The 19259-nt window shown below is 49.5% G+C and overlaps 1 protein-coding gene across 5 annotated transcripts in view; it reads right to left on the bottom strand.

The window, feature by feature from the left end:
* Nucleotides 1-17893, bottom strand: part of LOC114860058 (protein sidekick-2-like) — a 72284-nt gene extending 54391 nt beyond the window's left edge. The window contains exon 1 of one of the 5 annotated variants that reach the window (XM_055510852.1): nucleotides 17192-17893. In XM_055510852.1, coding sequence (XP_055366827.1) covers nucleotides 17192-17348 — 157 coding nt within the window. In that variant the 5' untranslated portion in view covers nucleotides 17349-17893. The remainder of the gene's footprint in view (nucleotides 1-17191) is intronic. The other 4 variants (XM_055510851.1, XM_055510853.1, XM_055510854.1 and 1 more) reach the window with 4 other exon arrangements.
* Nucleotides 17894-19259: the final 1366 nt, after the last annotated feature.

The raw sequence follows: 19259 nt of genomic DNA, 5'->3' as shown, positions 1-19259 counted from the left end.
ACAGCATTGTGATGATTGACACAGTGATGAGGAGGAGAAGAGGACAGGAGGAAAGGAGAAAAGGGTTGTGCAGCGCCACTGGCTCCACCGTAATGAAAATGTGAGTCTTGCCCATGGAAGGATGTGACAGGAATCCCAGACTTGGGTTGTGCTGAGGAGCTAATGTCAGGGAGGTAATGTCAAGGAAGCCCATGGGCTCATGTACAGGGATGTCTGCAGTATGTTCATACTGTATGTGTGTTGTGCTGTGTCTCGCTGACTCTGGGGCTGCATAGCCTGGATTAGCCAGCCATTTCTAATTCACTCCGACTCGTCTCTCCAGACATCCCGATGGTTGACATGTGTCACCACACACAGTCAGATTACTGGGCCTTTAATCCACCTCTGAGGCCGCCTGGGTGCCTGAGAGGGTCGCGGATGATCTTCCGCACCAGGAATAATCCAGCACCTAGCATTTCCAGGGATGGCGGGGGTTCGGCGGCGTGGGGGGGCGCATACTGTATGTCGCCTTGCTCTCTCTCTCCTGTCACTGTCGGACGCACGAGGTGCCGCGCGCCCGCGGATTACACCCGTCGCGCTGCGCTGACGCGCGGACAGACAGCTGTCGGCGAGATACGCTAGCCCGAAGCGTCCGCCGCGCAGGCCCGCGTCTCTCTGCCCTTGGGCTGTCCTCGATCGGCGGGCCGGCTAATGCCAGGTCGCTGCTTCGCGGCTTTGTTTGTCGCGCCGGGTATCAGTGACATCACCGGTGTTGACATCGGCCCACCGGCAAACAGCCCCACTGTTTGTGTTAGCCCGCGAGATACCGCCTGAACAACAACCCCCAGATGGGAACACGCCGATGCCAATGAGAAACCAAAGTAAATAGTTCGGCAGGAAATATTTACTGATAATAATCTCATCAAACAGATGAGGGGAGAATCCCTTTTCCCAACAACAAACATCTTCTTTGTGTTGTGTTGGCCGGCCGGATTATCGGTGCCGGTAAACGCAAAGAGCCCTTGATTCTCACTGCCCATTCACTTAATATGACTCATCCTTCGTGTGTGCCTAGGTTGCGTCGCCTCTTCAAAGCACATGCGACCCTGCTAAGAAGCACGGGCACATCCGGATAAGACCGCGGCCACTTGCAGGATTTGGCATTTTCTAGCCCAACATCGACAAAGAAAGGTCATTCTTAAATAATTAAAGCTCCTGGCTATAGCTACTGTGTAGCTCTGCGAGAAAAAAAGGGCTTTTTCTGAAAGTTTACTAAGATCATTAAAGGAAAACAATAGTGGAAATGAAAAGAGCTTCTGAGGAGGAGCTGGGCGGCGGGTGGGTCAGGTCTGTGTGGAGCCTGGTAATGCACTTGTCGACTTATGTTGAAACCTTTTGGCAGTTTTCCTGACACCAAATTAACATGTCTACGCTGGCGTCTAAACTGTGTCTACACAATGAAGGGGTAAGTGTAATTATAACGCTCACTACGAACTAAAACTCACTTTACGTCAAAACCTGTAACACAAACAAGCAGTTTTTGACACTTGGCGTATGGTTGATTATTATTATTGTATGTTTTGTTGTGTCGTTGATTAGTGATGGCGATATTGTATGCGATTCATCTACAGACTTGTAGATCTACATGACTTGACTTGAGTTAATATGTTTCTGCGCTTCTTTAGACCTTCTGTGCTTCTGCTCTCTCCATCATTTAGTACAGCGATGCTGCTGATCTTTAAATTAATACTGGAATTAATTATATACTTAAAACTAAGTTTTGAAAATCCATACCCCCAAAAAAGCTATTAAAGTGAGTGCTCCTTTATTTATTTTATCGTATTGTTTGGTCCAGAAGTTAGATTTTCATTAGTGTCTGTTCAGAGACTGCTCCCTCAGTGTCATCGTCAGGTCTGTGCCGAGGACTATTACAGTTTATTTAACTCCTGATTAATGAGGGATGAGGCAGTGAGGGCCGATCCCAGGACGTTCGGTGTAAAACTACACGCCTGTGTAGCTTCAGGTTGTTCCACAGTCCCGCTGCCGTAATGATGTAAACAATTCATGTCGGTTCTGCAGAACAGAATTATTTAGCAAGTCACTGTTCTATCATTGTTTTGAATGTGGGTGTTGCTCGCCATCTGTGGGATAGGGAAGTCATTAACTGAGCCCAGCCAGCTTCCAATCACTGTAAAAGGAACAGTAAATTGCTGGAAATGGCACCGAACTAATGCCTATAAAACACATGCACTTATAACCCTAATCTCCAGATGTTACCTAGGGTTAGATCTAATTTGCTAGATATTAAAAAGTGACTAAAAACGACTTGATGAACAAGCCTCTTATTACCCCATAGAGCGGCCTCTGTGGTTAACAGTATATGAATGATGTGACGTTCACCGTGATGGAGTGGTTGAGCCCGGCGTGTGGGGAATAAGTAAATTATCCTCTGCGCGCCCAGGCCAAGCTGTTCAAACACCGTCTTTATGGCTGGATGTGTCTCAGGGGACGCCATGCAGAGGTTAGACACAGAGGCACAGATTGAACACTGGTCACCTCTCTGCTACGGGGGCCCGGCCACCAACCCCACAGAATTTTTAATGGCGCACTAAAATCCTGCGTAAAGACTAAATTGCTGCCCTCAATGGGCAACAGATGATGGAATTAAAGAGATTTAGAGCTGTGGAGGGGGAAGCGGGGCCCTGGGCGTCTTTGATGTGGGCCTGAGAACGAGGGACGAGGAAAGAGGGCAAACGGAAGCAGCATCTGGCCGTTGTAGGGGACAAGGCCGCTCTGTGGGAAGCGGGAGCAGGTCTGAGTGAAAGGTCCTTCTGAAACCTGCCAGACACCCTCACATGTATGACATCTATCTAAGACCAGGAGTGAGGTGCAAAAAAAAAAAACAACCTCTAAATGTAAAATTGTGAGGGCCATCGCACAAAAACGCTAATTCCAACCCTACCCCTACTCCAGGTTACCATGGCAACCCGTCACCTGTCTCCTCCTCGGCAAGAATAGGCAGAGAGCCAGGTCAGAGTGACACATTTCCTCTAACTTGCAAACACAGGATGATTTTTCATGAGCTGTGCAGTGCCCCATACTCCCCATCAGAGCATAAGGAGAATCACAGTCTGCTCTGTGCAGCTCATATTTATCATCTGCCCTTTCTTTTCTTCCCTTCCTTTCCATTCACCTACACCTGCGCCGTTGCTAATGCATACACAGATCCATAAGCACAATAACACACTTTATCTTCACTACTCTTGCCACAGGAAGCTGGCAAACTGCCTTTCGCCGCCCACCAAATGGCAAGAGTTATCCTGACCTGGCATATTTTGAGCCCAAGTGAAAACGTGGCCCAGAATAAAGGGCTGCCGGGCTGCGGTAGCCTCTCTATTCACCAGAGACAAAACCTGGATCTGTGGCATGATCTGGCTGATTGGACGTCTGAATAGAGCGCCGACAGACGCTGTTAACTCGTCCACGGCGAGGCAAAAAAAAAAGGGGGGGGGGTGTTGAGGGGTGTAGACTAGTGGAAAACTGGCACTGATGATGACAGCCCTGCGCTGCGTGAGGATTCTTGATAGAGCGATGCACTGCATTAAGAGACCGGGGGATCGAAGGCGCCGCGCCGCGATATACAGAGCGACAAGCAGTCAGTGAAAACTCCAGCGCGAGATTTACTAACCGCAGCCTCATCGCTCGCTACTCTCCCACACAAACTTCTGCTTTTATCTCGTCCCAAGCGTGGAGGGAAGTTAAAAATAATTCAGAGAAAAAGGGGAGGGGGATGGGGGGGGGGGCAGTAGACTTGACACACTCAAACAAGCTCGGGCGGAGGGAGCAAAGATGCTCCCGCCGCTGTTGATAAGTTGGGATGGGACAGGCTTTATCCCGGGTGATGAGGGAGGGAGGGGGGGGGGGGGACTCACCACCTTGGCTCTCTCTCATTTTCCCCACTGCTTTCATCTCATCGCGCACCGCAGACCCAGTGACTCACCCAGGGAGCAAAACACCGCCAAAACCAATAGCCAGCAGATAGCATCTCTTACGCTAACAAGCTTTTCACTTGGGGATACCATCAGCTCCCTGGTTTTCTCATACAGCTAATTAGGGCCGGACTGTGAAGCAGACCTGCAGCCATCTATCCACCCTGTTTTTACCCTCTCAGTCAGTTTCAAACCTGCTGCTTCTCCCTGACACTGGCTCTCTCTCTCCTTTTTCACTCTGTCGCACACACACACACACACACACACACACACACACACACACACACACACACACACACACCACACACACACACACACACACACACACACACACACACACACACACACACACGCACACGCACACGCACACGCACGCACGCACGCGCGCGCGTCCGTCTGAATTCAATCCACACTCCATTCACTTCGTTGCCCCTATCTACCTCTCCATCTTCCAATCCACTAGCACGGCTGCCACCGCACCGCCACTGTGTCCAGCCCAAGGCCACTGCTGCCTCTTAATCCCATTAGACCAAACACAATCAATTATCCAGCCAGCCATAAGGATCTGAGAGCATTAAAAGGTAAGCGCTGGAGATTTAAAGCCACTGATGTCCCCCCCCCCCCCCCACACACACACACACTCTCCCCACTCCTTCGAGTGCTCCCGTGTTAGTGTATGCGTGTATGTGTGTCAGCATGTTCATCAACATGACACCCCGGCACCGACTTGAGCCAGCGTGCATCGCTTGCGGATCTTTAATCATGTCCCTGCAAGTCCCGGCAAATTACTGCCTTGTGATGGTAATCGATAAAGCGATAAACGCAGCCAGGGACCGCAGCTGCTGGAGCAAAGAAATACTGCTGTGGCCACCGGTTGAGTTTTTTTTTTTTTTCTCATAAGCTGATCCCCTCTTGCCAAAAAGTGAAGGGAAGAAAATTCAAAAAGAAAGTCTCTCTCCTTCTAAGCCACAGCACCTTTGTACGCTGGAGAGATACACTTGCAGAGACACAGGTGCGGGTCAATCAATGCTATCAGGCAGATACACCGATACATAATCAGACTGTAATCTGGAGGCTCATCTCAGTCAGACACCCCCCACCAAGCCATGCGCCCGCCTCACGGCCATAACCCCCCCCCCTCGCGCGTCTCCTGGTCTAATTCACCTCCTCGTCATCCTTCCTACACTTTCCTCCTCCACGCCCCGTTCTCGCCGACTTGCTCCTTCTCAGGCGAGGAAATTAAATATGATCATTCCTCTTCAAAGGCACCACTATTAGCCACATAATGAATATTCAGTTAATGTAGCAGGAAGACGAGACTATGTGAGCAACGGGGGGAAAAAAAAGTGACAGCGAGAAAGGAAAGGTGAAAGACCTAAAGTCCTTCTCAGCAGCCTTATAGTAAAAGTACAGAGAGACAGCGAATGGAAGCTGGAATATCACTTTCAACACAGACTATGCAGCCAAATAACACAACACATTAATTATTATAAATACCTTATTACCATGAATGAACACCCTGGTGACATTTAACAATGTGACTGTAGATCTACTTCATCAGAGCCCAATATATCATTTATGGCTCATTAATATTTCCGGGGATGAATCATTGATTATGGTGCTATTATGAAATACTTCCTCGTATCTCGTGTCCCTGATGCGACCTCCGCTGGAAAATCATTTGGCCAAGGCTTGAAAGGCACCAGAGCACTTGTGGCTCTAACTGTAACTCCAATCCTAAGGACTTGTCAGTCGGCGCTCCCCGATGCAGCTGCCAAGCACCTTCTCCACCGGGATTCAAATGTGTTTCCTCATGCAGACACGATAGCCACTTTCCAATTTCAACTTCATCTTAAACCGCCAATTTCTGCTGCCGTGGCGGTGATTGAAATATGAAACCCTGCATATATACAGGCCATTACAGCGAATACAAGGCCGCAGCTGCTGCCCGTCCTCCCGGGCAAGTGAGAGAAGAAACAACAGGGATCAGCTACAGCTGGAACACATTTCTATTTATTTATTATTCAATAAGGCTGAATTGGCCCCTGACCCCCAGCGGCAACTCACGCCAAAGTACCCTCCGAAGAAAATGGCAGCCGTGCTGAATCAGGAGGAAATTAAACAAACTCCCCGGGGCTTCAGCGGCTATGAGAGTTCAAATCTGACAGAATTTGATGAGTCTTCCCTTTGACTAAACCCTTTTAGCTGTTCCTGAATCACGCGAACACAAGTCAGAAGAAGAGACATTAACTTTGTAGGCCAACGCCGCGAACACAGACCGACGTACAAATAACAAGTAAATAAATGAGTCATTCCATTAGGCAGAGTCTTCGCTGCATCCTGGAAAGTGATGAGCGTTTTTCGGAGCCTGCTCCCGTATTTGCTCTCTCACTCTCCATCTCCGAGCCCACAAACCAACGGGTTTTTTTTTTTTTTTCAGGGGCACTGTGCAGTGCTTTTATCTGTCTTTTATGCCTCTTCAATTTTGAACAGAACAGTTTGATGGGAAGGTACTTCTAACCTAATTTCAGCTGGTGAGAAAAAGATTATAAAGTAACTGTTGTTCAAGTGCAAAATAAATGAATTGAGTAGCATAGCACAGACACTAGGAAATAGTGCGTGTGTGCGGAGAGGAAGGGGGGTCTGCAGGTGCAAATGCTGCTAACACACTGTTGTCTGCAGCTCTCAAGGTTGTTTCACTTGTTAATTAGTTCGGTTTGAGGCCTGAGATGCACGGATACAGCCTAACCCATTTAAGTCGGTGCGTTTTTCCGCGGGCTCTTAAAGAACCCGCTGCCCTACGCGAACCTGGCTCAAGGTTAGCAGCGTGGTGTCAGTCAGGCTAGCGTCCGGCGCTCGCGCTCCTCGAGTGGCTGCCAGAGAACACTGGCCAAGGTTACGTCCGTCAGAGCCAATGAGCGTCCCGCTTATCTCAATCTCAAAAGACCTTCACAAACGTCTGAGGGATTGATCCTGTCTGAGCTTCAAACTTGGAAAAACACGGATATTAACTTATTGGGAAATACACAAGCAGGGATGGGAGATGTTGGGGGGTGGAGCACAGTCACAGTCACACTGTTGCACCTAAGCTGAAACAGCTTGACAAATAACATCTTGCATTATTAAGCTGCAACCAATCAAATAAACATCTTCAATTAATCAATTAAAAATGTCGCCTGCTGAGGGAAACAGATGAGCACATTTGCATTTTCTCGTTTGTCGTATCTCTCATCGGTGTTATGGAAAAACACATTTCTCTGATGGCTGTGGGGTGTGTGTGTGTGTGTGTGTGTGTGGGGGGGGGGGTGTTTTTGAGTTTGCTGCTTTTGATGTTGATAATTAGTAAAGAAAAAAAGATCACATCTCTTCAGAAAGAAGCGTGCAATGAACTGCAGGTGTGACAGTTCACTTCCTGACACTGGTTTAAAGTGGGGAAACAGACGTACTACAGACCTCTCTCCTCATGTTCCTCCTTTGTATTGACTGTAACAAACGCGGTGCGCCACTAACCTCCTGGCGAGGCAGCGCGCTCGCTTAAATGCCGAACCACCGCCACGGCGAGACAAATGGACACGTCCTCGCGTCCTTAAAGTCGGTCGGAGGGAAACAGAGTGTTGGTTAATGACAATAAATTGCTACGTTCGGAGCCCACGGGACACGATGGATGTTTACAGGCAATGCAAATCGGCTGCTCGTCCGGCATTAATCACTGGCCAACAATCTGACACCTGTGGATTAGCACAAGTAAGAGAAATCCTCCTAAATGCCACTTACCTGCTTAATATTTCACACATAATAATTGTATAAACATTCCATTCACTGTGACATCATGCACAAATGGAACAATTAGCGATGATGGATACTGAGATAATTATTATTTATAAGGGATATAACAATGTCATACGCTTAGGCTTGAATGTATTAGTTCGTTGGTGTCCAGTGGGTAAATACTGTAGTATCATAAAATGACAAGATCGTCATTCTTAAATCCTGGATCCGTTTTGAATGTCATGATGCTGTGGCTTTTGTCTGTGTGTGTGTGTGTGTGTGTGTGTGTGTGTGTGTGTGTGTGTGTGTGTGTGTGTGTGTGTGTGTGTGTGTGTGTGTGTGTTCATGCAACATTCAACATCCTCAATCTCCAGGGGCAGCGGCTCCCCCTCTCATCAACCATGCCCAGCCAATGCGACTGTCACTCCCAATCTGCGGCGAGAGGGGAGTCCGTGCCTATTTTTATAAATGTATTCATATTCATTAGTCCTGACTGTCATTCATAGCGGGCGTTCTTTAATGTAGTGCGTAACCATCAGAGGCTGGAGGAGGCTGCCTCCTCTCATCTCGGCAAATTAATAACACAGGCAATCACTGCAAAGGTGCCTACTGTCAAACAACAATGGCTCTTGATTTCCATCAAGCGCGCGCACTTCCTCGTTTGCGAACAAAAAAAAAAGAACCGCTCATCAGGAGCCTCCCTTGGGGAATGTCAACAAAAATGCCATTGTACCAGCCTTTGCAATATGAAATCATTCATTTAAGTGAGAATTAATTACAACCCTTTTTTTTTAACACTTGACCCGCCCGCAACATTGTGCCTGGTAACGTCTCGGTGGCAGCCGGTTAATTGTGCGGAGTAACCGGTCTGAGCGGCGGCTGCTAATGAGAGCAATTAGGCGTCAGACTCGCATGAGATTTAACATCAGCCACCGGCTCAGATTGGCTCGTATGTGTCACACGCAGCACAGGTCTTTTAACAACTGGTATCCAGCAAAGCATTTCTGCATTGCTGTATATTTGGCGTATAAGTGTATATATTTTTCAAATTAAGAGGCAGAGATGTGAGCGTTTCTCTCTCTCCATATGCACTTTGGGGCGGTGTGCAGTAATGGAAGTGGGCTGCTGCTCACAGCCGTGCCATGTTTATTTCATGGCCATTGTTTCTGCTCCACCCCACTTTAAATCAAGAGCACAATGCCCCCCCACCCCCCCATTCCCCTCCCCTCCATCACCATACTTCACTCTGGACAGCATTAATAAAACAAGCATTCAATGATGCAAAGTGCAGCGCCACGTCGGGCTGCGAGCGGCGGCGTGATTAAAGCTTTTAAAACACCGCCGCCCTTTGAGTTTGCATGTGTCAGCGCTGCAGCCTGGTGTTTTCCGCTCGTCGCTCGCCTCCGCTAACGCGGATCCAGAACCGGGTCGCAGAGTGTGCCGACATCGGGAGCATCGGGAGGCGGCTGGTATCTTAAAAGTCATTTGGTGTATTGCGACACTGGAGACGCATGAAGTAGCAGAAAAGCCCCAGTCTTATTGGATTCCACTGTCTCACCTGCCTACAATTAAGTTTCCTGCTGAAGCGCTTCTCTTGCTACAGATTCACTGTTTAACATTGGAAAGACACCAGCAGCTCTGCATGACAACCATTTCACAGGTCACGCCTCCTCTCAGTTCCTCCCTGTACTGTAATCTAATGACAGTCACCCCTTGAGTGATAGAAATAAAGCTTTTTAATTGAATTTCATGAAATTAAACATTGGCCAGAACAACTTCATTAAACTGATAGAATCCCACTGACTCTCCCATTTCTTCCTTCCCCACAGGCAAGGAACATGTCCAACACTGCTGCAGAAAGTTGCCTTCCACCGAACAAGTAAATGACTCTTCGAAAGCACCCGTCTTCCAAATTAAAAGAGCTTGACCAGCAATTTATGCGAGCTTTAAGCACGGTGACGTGGAAATGAAGCCAGAGGCCCCTTGGACGGCGGCGCGGGTCCACGCGTGGAGTCGAGTTTTTGGAGCTTTGTTCCTCGCTTAAGTCGGGCATCGCAAATCAGATGCGAGCCGTCATGTGCACGTCACATGTGATGTAAATGTGATTTGGCTGGGCTTCTCCTGGGCAAAGATGCGTGTCAGCCTGGAGTCTGTTCACATGCTCGCTGCATCCCCGGAGTGGGGACAGGGGCCCGGCTTTGTCAGATGTCCTCCCGGTCTCAGTCCCCAAAAGAGGAAACTTGGGCTCATTTGTTTCTGTACGTCTCTCAGCCTCTAAGACGAGAGGAGACAGTAACCAAGGTATTTGGGACATGGCAGTCCCCTGTAGACCTAAATGCGCTGAGTCTCGAGCTCCGGTGACAGGAAACCTCACTCAGATCACAAAAGGCGGCGCTGATTGTGTGCGACATCTGCAACCTCTTCCCTCGGATGCAGCGTCTGTGTTTTGCCTGGATTACTGGCGTGCGGGTATTCGTTTTTGTGCGTTTGTGTGAGTTACAGCGCGGCTCTGCTTGTGAGTCTGCGTGTGAAGGCATCACGCTAAAGAGAGTCTTTCCAAACTAAACAGTCTGACTCCGGGGATGACAAGCAGACTGAGCACAGGCCTGAAACACAGGGTTGAGTGTATAAAATAGCTGGGAGTGGGAGCAGAGGAAGGGTTAGTGTTTGGGCTCAAACCGGGCACACTAATCCCTTTGATCCCCCCATTTTACTGTCAGCTGTTTCCTAGCTACCGTCGGATCGGCACAGAATTTAGGATTTGTGCTACTGTACACCGCGGCAATCGCTACCCCACTGATGCAGCGCTCTCCTTTCTTTTCCTCCATCAATACCCCACCCGTGCCCCGTCTCACCCCCCGCCCAGCCCCCATGGCCTTCCGTCAACAGCCACAGCAAATATTCATTCCTCCGTCTACCCCCCCCTTCCCCTGCCATCTCAGTAGCAGTTGGCAGTGGCGTGGCAGGGAGGAATTAGCCGCTATTTAGCACAGAGGGCCATCCGAACATGACGCCTCACGCTGAAAGAGCTGATTCCGATTTTGCCTATTCACACGAGACACTGTGGCTGTGCCCCACTTTCATTAGTTGTGCTGAAAACAGCATTCAGAAGCCGCCCTGGTCTTTTGAGATACCGCCATTTAGCGGCTAATGAAACAATCGTGCGTGTGTGCGCCCGCGAGCCGGCGTGCGTGCACACTTTGGCCACGTGCATGTTTGCGCATCCGCTAACATGCATTAAAGCAATAAGGCGAGCGTTATTGGTTTCCTCTTTCAAGCTGTCTTTGGAATTAAAATAAATAGGCGGACGTATCTGCACAGGATCTCGTCTATCCTTGTCAGCATTGGTTGCCTTCTTCCCATTTAACCTCTGAGGCGCTCGCTCAGACTGATCCTAAATCATCTCTGGGCAGGAAAACGTGGCGGACGTGATTTGCGTATTGGAGGATTCATGTTTCATTGTCGAACGCCGGCTCTCCATGGTCCTGCACCTATTAATCCTGCAAGCACGTGGGAGCGAGGTGGATACCACAAGCTTCTCAATTTGCTGATTTCAATAGAAGCTGCTAGGATGTATTGATTTCTGTTACAGTATGTACAGCACACTTACTAAAGGCAAACTCCATTGTTCTGTGTTTGTTTCAATGAAGAACTTTAAACCCTATAAGACTATTCTTAGCTTAGCATATAATAAAATAGTTTTGAATGTGGGAAACATTCATTGGGATAAAGTCTGTCCATGTTTCTCTACACTGAAATAGTCTCAGGAGAGAAAAGCAGTCTCTCATACAGGCTTTGTTTCGGCTTCCACCCGCCATATGCTTTCAGTCTCGCACCTGAAGCATTTTCATGGTGTCTGCTGAGGGGCCACGAAAGGGAATACAGATGTGACAACTGCTGTAGAGCCGAGGCTTGCAGTGCCGCTGTCAGCTCCCATCACGCGTCTTAACTGACACTCGCCTGATGTTAGAGGCAAGGGCATTGATCAAAGATATGTGTACATTAAAATGCTGCCATGCTCGAACGACAAGCGGCGCTAGACGTACCTGTACCAGACAGGAATTCCTTATCAACGAACACAAAGGCACTGCAGGATGAGATTGTAGGGTTGACGTTTCTTAGGATAGTTGATGCCTTTTATTGTTCTGCACCTCTACACGCAGACATAAATGCCGACATGCCTTAGTATCGGAGTTCCAAGTTGGAAGTATTGTCAAAATCTAGTTCTGACGTTTGGATGAAGACAAGGAACCAAGGCATGAAAAACAGCTGCGTTAAACATGATATGGTGTCCCCCATGGCCGAGCTTGGGACAATGGCGACTGTGGGTCCTAATCAATACTGGGAACAAAGCACTGGGATGCAGCTACAGGCACTTGGCCAGGCCCCCTATAGGGACTGGTAGGCGTCCTGCCAAGCACAGCTTGAGCAGAGCACTGAAGTCAACCCAGATGGAGATTATGTGGGATCCTAGTTTTGGAAGCAGCCAATGCTAACCTTCCACCTCCTAACCCCACTTCCACCCGAAATCTGCTCTCTTCAAAACGCAATGTGAAAGTTGTCAGTGTCTTGTAGCAGGGAAAATGCGGCTTTGATAGTGAAACAAGCAGGCAGCGACGACTGGAAGGGAAAAACAAGCTTATCTCTTCCGTCCTCTTGAGTTCCATATGTCGCGGGGCTTGTTGTTCAGATGACAGGCTGTATCTGTGTTGAGTGAAACAGCCAGCGCTGGCGTTGTCTATCGGCATCATCGCTTACTACGGGGAATCTTACTGCAGGTGGTTGGCAAGCGCAGGCGAGTGTTGTGATTGGCTCGGTTTGAGGTTGGTGGAAGAGCGGAGCAGAATGTGAATGTCACGTGAGGCCATTCATGTGAATGTACAAAGAAAGATAAATGGGTTTTACGAAGAGAGGAAGACAAGCTCACCCCCCCCCCCCCCCCCCCCCCCCCCCCCCCCCCCCCCCCCCCCCACAAAATAACTCATCCATTTCTCCATTTCTTTGCCTCTTTTGCCATTTTATTCACAACACAAGAATACACTCACCAGTCCCCAGGAGGGGCAAGCTGAATGAGAGCACAGATTCCGAGCACACATTATGCTGTACGATCCATTGTTTCTCGCCACAGTGTTCCTTGAGTTGCCTCTGTGTTGTTTAAATGTTTACATGTAACAGCTAGGGGGGTTTGAAGACAGCTGTATGGTTCAAGAGCGCTGCCTCAGTACAATCCCTCTCCCTCTCCCCAGATAAAAATAATGACACCGTTTTGAGGGCTTTTCAGAACAGTGCTTTGACAAAAGCGTCACGAGCAACATCTTCGCTCCCTCGACGAAAAACAATACCAGACAAATTAAACCAACGCTGACAATTTGCACCCCTGTCCTGATCCAAGGTCATTTCCTCTTTCAATTTCCGTGCCGGCTCCGGGGGCCCCGACGTGAGCCGCTACTTTTTGTTCTTGATAGCCGAAGAGGTGCCTCTCAGTCCTGTGTCAGATTGATTAGACTTTTAGTCAGGAGAATTAATACGTGAAGAATTTGTCTGTTTCCCCCTGCAGCGCTTTTACCCTCAGTCTCATCAGTAAACAAGGAACTGGCAACAGAACCACTCTCAGCTACGTGATTAAAACTGGCCCCAGATGAAGGACTTGTCTCTTCAGTCGATGCTGCTGCTATTGAAAAATGTCATTCGAGCAGCCTATACGTTTCCTAAACCTTATCTCGCAGCCATTAGGCAAAGAAGGGCCGCGGCCGCAGACTGAGGGATCTGCCTGCGCCGCGCGCCATGTGCTAGCACTAGCGCGGCACTGAAAATCCTGCATGGCGAGTAATCATTTCAGCCAGCTCCCCTAATATGGCAGCATGACAGGCACATGGTGAGACAGGACCCCCACCCTCCATGCAAATAGCCATTACCATAGCCCTTTGGGCCAATGGCAATTACTGGGCAAGGGGCGAATGCCAAAACCCTGCGGTACAAGTTAATTTGATTACATTTCCATTATGAACTATAAACACAGTTTTGCTGCTCGACTGGGCCAATTAAAGGCCTCCTGAAGCTAAAAAACGTCGACAGCACGGCGACCCTATTGTTCTCAACAATGGAGCAGATTGTAATCATTTGTCACCGTGAAACATGTTCGAGGTCCTCGTGTTTTCGCCTCTTTCTGAAGCCTTACCGTTCATTCCCTCCCGTACAAGGATTTCTCATCCATTCATTTCAAACGTGGCTGCCAGTGAGCGGACACTCATTTTGAATTTTTCTCCCCCCTCCCCTACATAACTCGGTGGTGATATGTTCCATCTTGGTGAATGAAGCGTCCTGTGGCAACATGAATAAACATGTGTAGACGGAGTTTGGCAGCCGGAGAAAAAGGCGAGCGAGCAGCCAGATACGGCAGGCGGGCGCCGAGGACACGCGAGGACTCTGATTTGGAAGTCAGGCTGCCACCATGTTTCACCTGAGGCTGTGTAAGCCACTAGCTGGTCTTTTCTGGGCACGAGCCGCGCTGCGAAGAAAACAAGCATTTAGTCCAAATTTCAGCAGACATCTGTTAGCTCCGTGGACTAGTAAACATGTTTAATTAACTGCATTCCTCCTGCATATGTCATAAATATGCGCTGTGTGTAATTATGGTATGGTAGCTAAGAAGTTACAGCAACTCCCATGTCGCCGTGCCCCAGATGGGACTTTGTATGTGATGAAAGGAGTTTAAGTTTAGGAAAATGCAACGGTTTCATCACGCGGGGCTCAGGATTAGTATCATGTCTAAAATCAGACGCTGGAGGCAAATGTGGCATCAGTGCGAGAGTCTGGATTTGTGGAGGTACATGAAAACAGATTAGGCTTTGCATTATTTGTGGCAGAGTCTAGTACATGTGGGCGCAGATGATCAGGTTTGTCATTAGTCATTGTTGGAACTGAGATGTCTTTGATTCTATTAAAACTGTATTATAGCTCTCTTGATGGAGTTGTGTAATATTGCATACATTGATTTTTCTATTTTTCTGTGTGTGTGTGTGTGTGTGTGTGTGTGTGTGTGTGTGTGTGTGTGTGTGTGTGTGTGTGTGTGTGTGTGTGTGTGTGTGCGCGCGCGCGCGCACTAGTGTGTTACTGATGTAGATGAATTATGATCTGGAGCCTGCACTAAAGCAGAGAGTTTTAATCACACAAGGATTCGGAGTGCTTTAAACAAATGCTTTTTTTGTAAGCACGGTGGATTATCATAAGATTTAAAGATTTGCAAATGGCTGACAGCTGTCATGCTGCATAATAACGCACGTCCAGAAAATTATAGCAGCTGCTGGCTGGCATGATGTCAATGCTGCTATCTAGATTAAAGCTCAATAGCCGGGAACATAAGCGCCAGCAAGCATGTACACAGGCCTTTACATACAGAGGTATGCATCATAACACGGGGGGGGGGGGTTAGATCTCACCGACAAGCGAAGACCACGCCACGCGTCTAAATGCGTCTTTAAATGCCCCACTGAGAGCAGCTTGTGCCCCCCCCGTAGACCCAGGTATGCTCCTGTGCACTGCCGGCATTAAACGCAGCAGGAGCCTCAGCAGGATCCTGCTGAAAAACAAGCCAACGCCAACCTCAGCTCCCTCGAGGTCCCGTGTGCCGGTGCGTCGCCTCATTTGTGACACCCTCAGAGGTCCTCGGGCCTGTGGGACTGACTGCAGCCTGTCTGAGTTCATGCACGGGCGCAGCTGCACTGCCAGTCACTCGCAAACACGAGACGCCCCGCGAGGATGAGGTCTGCTTCCTCCTTCTGCGGAACAAGACCTCTGTGAATGCGGAGAGGACCCCCGACAAAGACTGTCGTCACTGAAGAACCCACAGCGGCAATAGCGCGCCATCCTTCTCAGCTGAAAGAGCAGGCAGACACACGAGCGCATCTCTCACCAATGCTAATGTGCAGCCGGGAACATTCAAGGGGCCTGAATAGCAACTGCAAGGATGAGAAAGAGATCTGTTTGGGAGGAAAGGTAAAGCCCTGTGAAGTAGCCTAGACATGCTCAGCAGTTCCTCACAGACTCCAGGCATGTTAGCTTGAGAAAAGGATGGTAATAACAGCTAGGGGAACTGTGCCCTGAATAATAAGAGACGCCTGAGACTCTTTTCAGATAAGGTTGGGAGCACTTAGAGCAATGCGACCTGTTCAAAGACAAACAAGCAAAGGGATTATGGTGCTTTTAGCACTTTGGTGCACTGAGCATTGTGATTATAAGATGGGGAGTGCATAAAAAAGCCGCCTCTTATATGAATCAACTTCTAATATGAGAGATTTTTGCTCCCATGGGTCCCACTGAAGTAAATACCCCAAGGGCTTGGATGTGAGACTCCTGCACTTTCGCACAGCTTCCTGTGATGGAAAGCGCAACGTTCAATTCGGAAGCGCCGCGTTAAATGCCATTCAATGTAAACACACAGCAGGACTGTTGATGAATATCATCTCCCAGTAAGCTCACTCAATATGCCTTGTCCTTTTCCAACTTACCTTCAGCCTGCTGGCAGCTGTCACACAGTATATGGAGCCAGGAGGGATCGGCCCTCGGTGCCTGTGTGTTTCTATCTACTGGCATCTACGAAACAACCCTTTACCTCTCTCAAGAGGTCAACGGAACAGCATGCGACGTGCCGCGCCACATTCACCGCCGCTGCGTGATCAGCGTAGCTCATGTTTACACCCACATCCAGGCAGAAGTGACTGTGACGGATGGAAGCGACGCCTCACGGTGAGGACGCGTCTTTAGTGGCACCGCGACACTTCCACGCAGCCCGTGAGGAGCCTCCGAGTGCATCGGGCAAATGGAACGCAGCCGTCAAATGAAACACCCCTGCTCCATTGTCCCACAGTCATATTCGTGCAAGTTAATGACCGCCTCTGCTAGACTAATCAGTCTGCCTATGGGCAGGCAGGCAGGCAGGCAGGGCAGCTCGCTCGAAGCAGGGGACTGTTTATTCCTTCCTTCTCAGCACCGCCACAAGATTATTAAGTCACGAGGACCCTTATAAAAAATAACTGGTACATATAACATTCTTATCACTCTCTAGCTTTGATAAAGGTGCTGTAGTCTGTAGTAATGAATGAAATGTGACATCCATGAACCAGGCACAACTCTGTTATACATGAATTCCTGGCAAACAGAAACGTTAAAGCCCCCGTTTGTCACATTAGTGTCTAGTTTTGGAGGTTCTGGAGCCACACGTCGTTATTGGATATGATTGATGGTTACGGATAACACATTTCATAGTATTTAATCTTAAAGTTTACCTCTATGTCTCTACAAGGAGAATATTCAAAGAGTTATAATTCGCCTTGTATTTCACCCTGGCCATATGCACTGCACACTTTCTGGTGCGCTTCCTACAGCAACAGCAGCTCCACTAAGTCAACAACAAAAGAAGAAGAGAAAAGAAAAAAAATCAGAGTTGCGCATCTTACCTTGAGCCTGTGCGCTAAGGATGCAAGTCGCCGACAGCAGCATCCAACAGGACGCCGACATTCGCCCGAGCTGTCCAGTCCGACCGAGCGTAACCACGGTCCGCTGTGCCATCGTCGACCTCCCGGTGCGCGATCCCCGTCTCCACGCTGGGAACATGTTGCTCGGCGGCCACGCACTCCCGGGGAAGAGTCCTGGCTCGCTGCTGGTCCTGTGCGTCAGACTGCTCCTCACTGGTGATGCGGGTGAGTGACTGGAGAGGAAGGAGGAGAGAGAGATGGGGGGGGGGGCGGTCTGTGGAGAGAGCTCACTCTGTCAGAGAGCACCAGGCACGCAGACGGGCGCGCGGCACTACGAAAAAAGCCCACGGACAAGTCCCGCACGAGCGAGGCGGAGTCAGTCCAATCGAATTCGCCCGGCTGTCAAGTGAGCGAGACGGAATATTGACATCATCCCCCTCCTGCTCGGAATAAGCCCCGAATTCATCCCTGGACGAGAGAGACGGGCAAAATAAAAGCAAAGCGTGGGAGATGGCGTCTCGACAAGTTCTCCAAGTTCGTGTCGTGGCAGCTTTCGGTCAGACCGGCGTTTGTTAGTGCCACAACTCGGTCTGGTCTCCACACGAACACATCCAGCGGCCGCTGAAGCTCTCCACGAAGCCCCCCAGTCCCCGTTCCATTGGCTGCACTCTGCCTTCCAGGTGCGAAGGTGCAGCCTCTGCCACCGGCACAGAAAGAGTTAAAACTATTTGCTTATGCTTTACAAGGACCTACATTGTGTTCTTAGTCCCCAGTGTGGCTCATCCCTGACTATACATTCATGCAGTTTTCTGTGAATTGACCATGACACACTCACACACGCACATTTTACGCACAACCCGAATCAAGCAGCGTGCCCTGTACGCTAGTGCCCCCACGCGGCCAAAGGTGGTAGGAACCATCTGCTCCGACAGGTATGATTGATTGTTGACACGTTAAAACCTGTAGCCTGGATATGAAAAAAATAGCCGGTGACAACTAAATCTCTCCAAATAGCAGCTTTTGGATGTTTCTTCGCTGCAGATAGGATAAAATTACACTAAGTGTGATGTGCCAGTGTTTCTGCACCGTCTGTGGCGCGGCTCAGAACAGAATCCATTACTCCGACCCTGCAAACGGCGTGCACGTGAGCCATTCAGAGCGATTCGCGTACCAGATCAAGCCGAATGGCCGAGCCGCCGTCTGCCAACGCTCACCCCTCTCCCGCCGCACAAAGGATGAAACGCTCAGCACCGGCGGCAGGTACAGTACCAACGCGCGGGCTCTGGTACCACCTTTGTTTCCCTCGCTCCTTTTGAACTCCTGCGAAAACACGCGTCCAGTGCAAAGTGAGCTTCAAAGCAGCGGATCTGCCTTAAAGCTCGCGGACGCGTGTGCCATTTTGGCTGGCCATTTGCTCCACTCTGCACACTTCCCCCCCGTCCTCTACGGACGCCGGCTTCCTCTCATCCCCGTCTCACGGCGTCTCATTGCGGCCGGGGGTCTCATTTGGTGTCATCCTTTGCTCCCTCCCTTCACTCCCTCAGCCCGCTGTCACCCCCCGTGCACCAGCCCCCTTCCGATAATGATGTGCTGATTATGAGGCTCTTAGGCCGGCAGATTGCTCTCCAGTCTCATTCGCATGCAGTGGAAAATTGCTGCTGTCTTGGAAGCCCCCCCACCCCGCTGCGTGCATCAGACAGGTTGACATTAGCAAGCTGCTGGGAACGGCGCTCAGGCGCGAGGGCAGGTGCTCTGTCTCCGTCTCAGCAAGTGGAGGGAGAAAAGCCAGACTGTGTGTGCGTTGTTGTTGTCGCACAATAAGGGGATTGTGCAACTGACATTTATACATACGCTGAGTGAGGACTGCTGGGTTTGTACTCGCCAAGCGAGAGTCTACGGTTTTACACCCAGAACAGAAAAAGCATTTGTTTCCATGGAGAACTTGTCATAATTGTGCTTGGCTACAGTATATGATGAGTAAACAGATGACATGGCACAAAGTATTATATCAGATTTATAAAACAGACCACAGGAGGCCTTGATGGTCCTC

The sequence above is a fragment of the Betta splendens genome, chromosome 8 (assembly GCF_900634795.4).
Source record: "Betta splendens chromosome 8, fBetSpl5.4, whole genome shotgun sequence".
NCBI lineage: Eukaryota > Metazoa > Chordata > Actinopteri > Anabantiformes > Osphronemidae > Betta > Betta splendens.
Note: the sequence above shows the minus strand (reverse complement) of the source record. Positions and strands in the feature narration are given on the sequence as shown.